Source organism: Saccostrea echinata, unplaced genomic scaffold (assembly GCF_033153115.1).
Source record: "Saccostrea echinata isolate AGI-Se365-2 ecotype Australia unplaced genomic scaffold, CSIRO_AGI_Sech_v1 ptg000029l, whole genome shotgun sequence".
NCBI lineage: Eukaryota > Metazoa > Mollusca > Bivalvia > Ostreida > Ostreidae > Saccostrea > Saccostrea echinata.
Window position 1 is genome coordinate 22,381,577 of NW_026889778.1, and position 9,743 is coordinate 22,391,319.

At 31.3% G+C, this 9,743-nt stretch overlaps 1 protein-coding gene across 1 annotated transcript; it reads left to right on the forward strand.

Moving 5' to 3' along the window:
* Positions 1 to 928: 928 nt before the first annotated feature.
* On the forward strand, positions 929 to 7,584 carry LOC133195107 (uncharacterized). The gene is made up of 9 exons (XM_061330980.1): positions 929 to 1,085; positions 1,386 to 1,481; positions 4,427 to 4,493; positions 4,658 to 4,739; positions 4,906 to 4,941; positions 5,316 to 5,351; positions 5,861 to 5,926; positions 6,797 to 6,850; positions 7,487 to 7,584. The coding sequence occupies exons 1-9, from the start codon at positions 931 to 933 to the stop codon at positions 7,582 to 7,584; spliced, it is 690 nt and encodes a 229-aa protein (XP_061186964.1). The 5' UTR covers positions 929 to 930.
* Positions 7,585 to 9,743: the final 2,159 nt, after the last annotated feature.

Below are 9,743 nucleotides of genomic sequence, written 5' to 3' on the forward strand. Positions count from 1 at the left end.
AAATGATACTTTATTATATAACATATTGTAAGATTTAATGCATATTATGTGTTCAAGTTAATGCAATATTTGTACATTATCTAATACGGCAACTTTACGCTACATTAATCTATTATGACGTCACAATGAACTTTTGCTTTTGGACATTACCAGGTAACCTACCTGACATTTGTATAACTGCCGGAAGAGCCTAACATGGCGAAAGCGCTTGCAGAAAATATTTTGTGATTTTTTTTTTTTTTTTTTTTTTTTTTTTTGGATTTTAATTGTTAATACACCCAGCAAAACTGTACCGGTTCTGTAACGTTTCTTAATACACCCAGCAAAACTGTACCGGTTTGAAATTATATATATATATATATATATATATATATATATATATATATATATATATATATATATATATATATATATATATATATATATATATATATATATATATATATATATATATATATGCAGGCTACTGACAGATAAGTTGATTTTTACAGGGATTTCAATAACAGCGTTTCAAGTCAGCATTTCGTAAATTCTATGGTCGTTATAATGACCTTGTTTGCAAAAATAACCTGTCATTGGGCCGTATTTTGGATGACGTGTTCCGTACCAATTGAAAGACCTTTGCTTTTATACTGCATTTGACCACGGAATGTTCCGTTTACCTGATCTATACATAGGGCTCACGACGGGTGAGACCGGTCAACAGAGGATGATTAATCCTCCTAGGCACCAGGCGACCGTTTCACTAACAAATCGTAGATCGTAAACTTACGATTACGTTTACGATTATTTCACGTGAACGTATACGAGCGTTTCACAAAACATGTCGTAGACGTAGCACTTACGATTTCCGAGTTACGAGCACTTTAGGAACTCTTTAGCGCTGGAGGTAAAATCGACACGAAGCAGACGAACGTAAACAAACCAACCATGGAGGAGAGAAAAGCGAACTGGTCAGAGGCCAGTATCAATCTTTTGGTTGATCTGGTGGCTGATGCAGAGCGATGGGCCATAATTCGTGGAAAATTTGGCCCATCGCTCACCATCCAGACCAAGCAGAGAGCTTGGTTTGAAATAACAGAAAGGTAATTAATGTAATTATGATCTTTCATGGGATACCATTATGAGGAAGCAATCAGTATTGAAAAATGTTGCTCTCATTTTCCATATAAATATATAATACTAGGCCTAATGCTACAGAAATTGAATATGAATATTTCTTATGGTCAGTTCCACCGAGGATGAATAACATTTATCGAACCAGTTATCAAATTCTATTAAAATTCAGATGATACAGTCCTGTTCTGATAGTAAGATACTTCACAGAATTTTTTGTTTGGCAAATTTAATCAAAGGATTAATCAATTCATGATATTTTCACTTAGAGTCAATTCTTGCTTTTCCTGCGTCCGCAGTGTGAAAGACGTTAAGAAAAAGTGGCAAGATATACAGAGTCACACAAAGAAGAAGGCGGCCAACAGGTATACTGTAAAAACATATAACAATATGTCATAAACACAGGGTTTATTTTAAAACATCTGGTCATGATTTTTTTTATTGAGATTATTTCTTAATTTTTTTTTTGCATTGTAAGAACATGATTGATGTAAATATTAATAAATTTAAAATAATGTATATCAAGTTCTTGGAATTATTTCATGGCTAAACAGAATGTCCATTGGACAAGTTGCCTGCAAATGCTACTTGTCCAAATGCAAATTATTTATCTATTTAAAAAAAAAAGATTTATTTACACTCGTCCATAATGGTAAAAAAGTGTACTTGTCCAATCGGACAAATGCTTGTGAAAATTGACTTAGTCAGATAACAAAATGAACTGGACACGGACAATCAGACAAACCCTGTATTTTAAAAGAAGTCTAATACATGTATTCATACTCATTTTTAAATCTACAAAATTTACAAGGGTATAAAGAAATTTATCCCATGTTTACCCCTTTATCCCGTGGATATGACTCATTGGATATTTTTTTCATAACCCACAGTTAAAGACGTACAACACACTGGGGGAGATAACTCTTGCAATTTCAATTAAACGTTTAACTTGATGTCAAATTTGACGTTTATAATAAAGCGTCAAAATGACGACCGAATCGATCCCGACGTAATTAAAAGAAAATGGGATTAGGGACTTGATGTGGTTTCTTTAGAAATACCAAATCGTATCCTTGATTATTTGCGCTTTTGATTTAAAACCCGCCCCTACCTCCATAAAAAGAGAAGAAAAGAAAGATTATGTTTTAAATTTTTCTTTAATTTTATATGAAACTTGTATTCGTGATCAATATTAGCAGAACAATATTCTTTATCTTTTTATGATACATTGCTTTCTTTTGATACAGTTGGATATGTAACATTCGCATTACCAGATCACGGGCCTATCTTAAAATTAAGAATTAGCCATATAAATACTGTTTTGTTCTCCTTTTAAGAAAAAAAAAAGTTTTACAACCCGTTTCCAAAAGTTCACTGGTCAAAGAGGAACAACTCTAAAACTGGGGGAGATTTTCCCCTTCCCTTCTAGAGTTATTTCCTCCTGTTTGCCGAACAGTTATGAAGACACATTTACAATGAATTCTGATGAACTCAGGAACTGAAAACTATAATATATACTTAGTAAGTACCGAAAATGTAATAGAATTGTTTACTGAAATGGTCCGAATTCATGAATATCTTATATGCGGCAAACTGGCCATATCCAACGATCTAGATCTACGATCTACCACTGTAAACAATTTTAGCGCGCATTTCCTCGAATCAAAACGTTTGATACATGTATCACTGTACATGAATATTTTGACACATGAATAATTTAAACATAGATGGAGAATTTACAGTTTGATAAATTGAAGTTAATGTAGACGAATACGATATTTCCATTTTATCTATAGAAGCAAAAGAAGGATGCATACAAGTGTGTGTGTGTGTGTTTGGGAGGGGGGTTTACATTTAGACCCCTTTCTTGTCTGATATAAATAAAAAAAACAATATATTCCATTTACCAGTCTGTTTACATCATAGAAGAGTTGAATTTTCAACATTGTGCGTTCACTTTTAATGAAAAATTAGATTAAAATTCAATGTAAGTTGAATTCATACGCAGGTATAAAATTAAATGCATGTCAGTCATGTGTATGGACTACATATTGGACACCGTCACCGTCACTGTGGAATCAAATTTATGAATTAACTTTTATTCTAGTAGTTGATAGCTTAACTCTTATTCTAGTTATCAGAATTTTAATCTGCATGAATGAATGAATGAATTGGTATTTCAGGGATTTAAAGGATTAAATATATATCTCGAGGGTAACCTATGTTTCATGAAGTTCTAATGACTGCGTCCAAAAAAAAGGGGGGGGGGGGGAGGACTTCGTCAAATATTGCCTATACATCTGCATTTCAATGAACTGAAAATTTTAAGAACTCTGATATATAATGTAAATAATCTTTTAAAGCAAAAAATATGTTCTAGCTTGGAATTTTTCATGTGTATTTGTAGATCTAACAATGTTTTCATCCCACTTCTGAAAGACGCTTGAGAAACGTGACTTAAGGAGAAAGGGTGGGGGGGGGGGGGTGGTGATTTTTCGCTATAAATTCAAAACGGCTCGTTTAAAAAAATTACAAAAAACTATCAAGATTACTTTTGTAACCAGTTACATGAAAAAGGTATTTTTTCCAAAATTAAAGGATAAGTTTTTTCATAAAAAAAAATATTTAAATTAAAAAATACGCATTTTTTAAGCTTAAATGAACCATAGTTTTTCAGTTTCAGTTCTTCAAAAAATATTTTGCCAATGTGTACCTCTACAAAAATACTTTATTTGTGTGGTTAATGGTTATATGAATGAGTCGATGAAATTTGACAACCAGACTAGCTGAACTTTTTTGATAATCAAGGATTTTATAGCTAGCCGATTGAAAATTTCTTCTCCGCGTGAACAACCAAAGGGAGGTAACTTTTTGAACTTCCTGTCCAAATACGACTCGAACAATTTTGTCCAAAATGTGCATACACATTATATATATAGTCATGTATAATATATACAAAAATAGCGAAAATTAAACGACAGGAAAATTTTGGTGGTGGGTGTGTTGTACGTCCTTAAGTGCAGTTGTGACGTCACAATGGTTTTTGCGTTAGCGTGATGAAGTAAAATAAAGTGGAGTTCTATATAAAACAGTGTAAAACATTGGTTGTGAAGTATTAAACATGGGCTAAAAAGAATCTCCCATGATTTGTAGTTGGATATGATTTTTATCCAACTCGTTGTGTGTTTTTATCCCCTCGCCAAGGCTCGGGGATAAAAAAACACACAACTCGTTGGATTAAAATCATATCCAACTACAAATCATGGGAGATCCTATATTTAGATAGTATCTTTTTTTCTCTTTTAAATAGGAAATCTGAAATGAAGAAAACTGGTGGGGGGTCACCTCCTCCAGAACTTAAGCCTTGGGAGGAAAAAGTGAGTCATGAACAATGATGAATTCCAATAATTTTAGATAATTACAATCAATCTTTTTATCAATAAAAATTGTATTCAATATACATTAAGCATGCTAAGAAAAAAAATATAAAGAATTGTTTTAATGCTGTCCAAATGTTCTACATGAAATCAATATTTTGCAGATTGTTGCTGTGCTCTCTAATGATATCATATCTGGAGTGGAGGGGGGATATGAATCCCTGAGTGTGATTTCACCCATGGATGGTAAGCATCTTAATGCATGTTAATATAACATATAAATGCAATTTGATATTATTTTTATACTTTATAGTCTTATATATGTACATATATTTTTAGATTTTATTTGCCAAAAACTTTTATAAATGTAAAATAATAATAATAAAAAAATACTTGTTCTACTTTATTCCAGATTGCATCCAAGAATGTTCTAAAAAAAGAAAATATGGTATGATTGGAATTAATTTCTTAAAGAAATTATAAATTATAATATTTTGAGCGAGCAAACATTGTCCACATTGTATATAACTGTATCCTAGGCTTTCTAAATGAGGATTCTCCCATTGTCTCTCAGATTTTCATAGTCAAAACAAATGGACTAAACACAAATAACTATGGAGGGCATTCAGAGTGTCTGAATTAGTGGGGAAAATCACTCCATGAATGTGGGGCAATTAAAACAAATTGGAATTTAATTCAATATAATTTTATTTCTGTTTTAAAGCGACAGCCCCCCAAATTAATCACTTACCATATCAATACACATTGCATACTGTTAAGTTTCTTGTGACATATATTTACATGCAACAAATTATTTTGTAGATGAGCCTCTCGAGGGATGTGATGCACCTTCAATTGGTTAGTTAAACTGTATGATGTGAAAGAGAGGGATAATTTAATTATTGATCTGGTAAATCAAAAACAAAGAGTAAGCCAAGAAAATATCTGCACAGTTGATATCTGTAAAGCAAATACATTGAACTGTGAATTACAAAAGGCTGGAGAAATAAAGGCAAGGGAAGAGGGAAAAAAAATTCTGTCCTTTTATGAATCATGTTCAACTTAAACATTGTTTAGAAAGGGGGACTAGTTGAATACTTTAACATGGGAGTATTTGACAATACTGCAAAAAAGTGGGGGGACAACTTTTAATGAACATTTCCATACCACATTAACTTAAAATATAAAGTTTGGGAAAAGGTAGCCCCATGGGCCCTCCCAATACTATGTGCCTGTTAGAGGTTTGGAACAACAATAAAACTGAAGTTTAGTATTTTCACATTAATTAAATTATGAAGTCTAATGAAACTTGCAATATTTCTATAGCGATAATATTTATGTTTTTTTATCTTTTTTATTCCTAACAGACATAAACAAGCCACTACAAAGTGTAGGTGAAGATGTATCGGAAATTATGTCCACATGTACAAATGGTAAGTTTATTTAAAACCCCAACTTCATTTTGACAGTAGTAATAAACATATTACTATCTACAGAATCTCCAACGAGTTGTGTACTTTTACCCCCTAGGCTTAGGTTAAAATGCACAAAATGAGTGGGATGAAAATCATATCAAACCACAAACCATAAGAGATTCTTTTTATCCTGTATTACACATAGGTAACACTGTACACATATTTTATGAATCCACTAGATTTGATTTCATCACTTTCTCACAAAAACCATTGTGATGTCACAAATGTTGATATACATGTATTAAGTTGATATCATATGACCAATAGCCACTGTAAAAAGGAGTCTACGAGGGTTGTCCATTAGAGTTTGTGGACGATGACATTTTTTGTCAAACTGAATGGTCATAGATAGACTTTTTGTAAACCAAAATATTTCTGTATCCCGGGGTTAGTTTTGTATTTAATACTTCCCTGAACATACTGGTATTCGTTAGTCAAAGAAAACATATATTGCGAAATCGCTGTATATACTTAAATGAATATGTTATACATGTACATATACACGTATAACGGATTAAGGATATATAGCGAAGTAATTTCACAGGTCCCCAGGACTTCACTATGACCAAATTTTACTGTACCCTGCATGATGTTCAGTGTTCTTTCTTTTCTTTTGGTGATAAATAATATGTTTCTTAACTGCAAAATTATATTTCTCGTAAATATTTGAAAATGACAATAAGAAATTATCTGTGATAATGGTTATTTGTACTTTGCGTACTCAGTATGAATCCAAATCTTCATTCATTTAATTGAATATCACTTAATAGATTATAACATGCATTATACATTGTAACATTGTATTTAAATCTGCTCTCTTGTTTGTAGGGGATAGGCCAATCAACAAGAAAAAGAAGAAAGACGTAGAAAATTTCACAGTGTGTAAGTAGTTAGCTTTGTAGATCTGTCAAATATTTTTATTAATAATTAATACATACACATTTTGCATGCATTTGACTCAAGCTTTAGGTAAGTAGTGCAACAAGGGTTGTATACTGAAATAAATCATCCTTTTTATGGGCTTTGCTGATGCATTGTTGATAAAACTCAGTTTCCGATCATTAAATTGGCCACAAATAACAAACTAGAAAACAGTTATTCCTTTAATACTTTTGTAATATCTTCAAAATCAATCAAAAATAATTCTTTACCTTATAAGGATAGTCTGTGCCCAAGTTAGCTTATATCTGGCTCTGATTCTGGACATTGCTGTATTCTTACTTTTTTTTTTATATAGTTATTTCCCCTTAAAAGGGATATGACCCTGTATTTAACATATTAGCTTCTCCTACACATCAGAATACTTTGTATCTAGTTTGGTTATAATCGGCGTGGTAGGTTCTGGAGGAGATTTTAAAATAATTTTCTCCATAAACATTACATGTATATCCGTATACATGTATGTAAAATTTTGGACCCCTTATGTGATCTCATTACTAGTCCAGGGGCCATGCTTTGATTAATTAGGAACTTGTTATTTTCTTTCTTGTGTTAAAAATTTTGAAAATATGATTTCAGCTGCTGTGAAGGATAGACTTTTGGAAATTGAAGAAGAAAAACTAAAAATAATGAAGGAACATCTTGCCATTGAAAAGAAAAAAGATGAGCATCCTTGAAGACTATGTTACCTGGAGAAAGCAACAGGACATTTCGCCTTCAGTTTCTCCAGTGATTAAAGGCCTTGTCAACTTATGATTTTATTGATCAAAGAGTGTCCGGCGTCTGTCTGTCGTCCGTCATCTGTCGTCTGTAAACTTTTCACATTTTCACAATTTCAACTCCTTCTCATTAACCACTGGCCAAGAGAAAATGAAACTTATGTAAATGCTGCATTACATTCTCTAGATTCAAGTTTGTTCATATCATAACCCCGGGGTAGGGCAGGGCCATAAGAGGGGGTCGAAGTTTAACATAGGAATATATAGGAAATGTCTTTGAAAATTTTTTTCTCGAGAACAGCAAAGCCATGATTAGTCATATTATTATAGAAGCATTCTCAAATAGTGCAGATTCAAATTTGTTTAAATTTAAGGTGGGTAGGGTGGGGCCACAATGAGCTATCATAGTTTTACATAGGAAAACATAGAGAAAAAATCTTTAAAAAATTCTGTTTAAGAACAGCAAAGCCATGATTAGTAATATTGATATGGAAGCATCCTGAGGTAGTTTATATTTAAGTCCCCTCCCCCTCCAATTTTTCCCATTTTTTTTTTTTTTTTAACAATTCAAATTCTTATATCTATCTTCTCTTCACCTGCATTTTTTTAGGTCTTCACATTGTTATAATATACAAGTTTGAAGCATGTTTCATATTTATAGTAACTGTATGTGAAAAATTAACTAGCAAGACAATACAACAAAAATTTAGCAGATGACTCATTGATTTTTTATTTAATGTTACTTTAGACAAAAGCATTGGATTAAATCGGAAAAGAAATTTTACATTTGTTGCAAAAACTATTTTTACACATGTTCAGATTTAGCTCTTTGTTTATATTGTTAAAGTTATTCACATTGTTACGTGATGTTTGTGCAATAACAACAGCAATGTAGGGTGCAATTATTGTATTGATATCTTAAGACTTGGAAATATGTCACAGAAGCATAATGAAAAAAAAAAATGTACAAAATTTAAATATCTTGTCAAGCAAATTAATATGCTGATGATACAAGGCATACTGTGATGTAACTTAGCAATACAGGTTATAAATATGATATAAACTAATTGTTTTTAGCTACATTGTAATCAAAAAGCACATTGTTAAAATGTACATGTTATATTACGTAGAATTTGATTATTATGAAGAAAAATCTACAGAAATGAATTCTTTTCAATATGTGAGAAACATTAAATTTATATGAAATATCTGCAAAATGCCTATTACATACTCAGTATGCATTAAAAGAAATTTTAAACAAATTGATTATTAAGTAAGATAGCATACCAGTACATATCAAGGATGTGTAAATTAAATAGCATATGTTTTGAAAACAGAGTCCATTTGTAGTGTAATATGTAGTTGAGCATATCAGAATGATAAAGTATATACATGTATTAAGCTTGCTATATGATCCACATATTAGATATGATTATACAATTTTTGATTACAGGTTACATAATATGAAATAGTGTGAGCATAATTTCTAATAAATAATGATTTCAATACATATTACAGAAGTGTGTATAAAGTCAACCTGTATCTGTACAACTTTCAACTGTAGATTAGTTGTAAACATAAAGCCATTGACATGAATTGACAAATATATCAAATATGTCTGACCTGTCAATGATTCTTCAAACCATTATTATAAAGTTGTTATCAATAGGCAAATTTTTACATAGGAATATTTAAGAGAGAAAAAAAAAACAGAGATTATTTTTCTTAATAATAATAGCAAAGCAATGATTTATATTTGTATGGAATCATCGTCTGGAATTTTAGATTTAAATTTCTTCAAATATTGACCCCAGGGTAAGGTTGGACAAAAGTAGGCCAAAAAAAAAAAAATACACAGAATGAAAAACAGCCATGCTAGGCCAAAGTCACTCAATGGAGCATTGTGACCCATGGTCCTCTTGTTAATACATGTATTGTGAAATTCTTAACTTCCTTTAAATTTTTGACTTAGTTCTACTTATGAATAATAAAATCAAACTTGTAAGGAATATGGATACTTTTGACTTGTATTAAATTTTGAAGAAATTTGAAAAATCCAGTATTAAGCTGACTATACTCACTAGTCACTAGCCTAGTTTTCAATTTAAAGGGGGGAA

Bases quoted from the DNA above. Each gene is read 5' to 3' on its own strand.
- LOC133195107 (XM_061330980.1), top strand. From the start codon at position 931: ATGGAGGAGAGAAAAGCGAACTGGTCAGAGGCCAGTATCAATCTTTTG. The intron at 1,482-4,426 runs GTATACTGTAAA...TCTTTTAAATAG, and splicing joins AAGAAGAAGGCGGCCAACAG to GAAATCTGAAATGAAGAAAA. The intron at 4,740-4,905 runs GTAAGCATCTTA...ACTTTATTCCAG, and splicing joins TGTGATTTCACCCATGGATG to ATTGCATCCAAGAATGTTCT.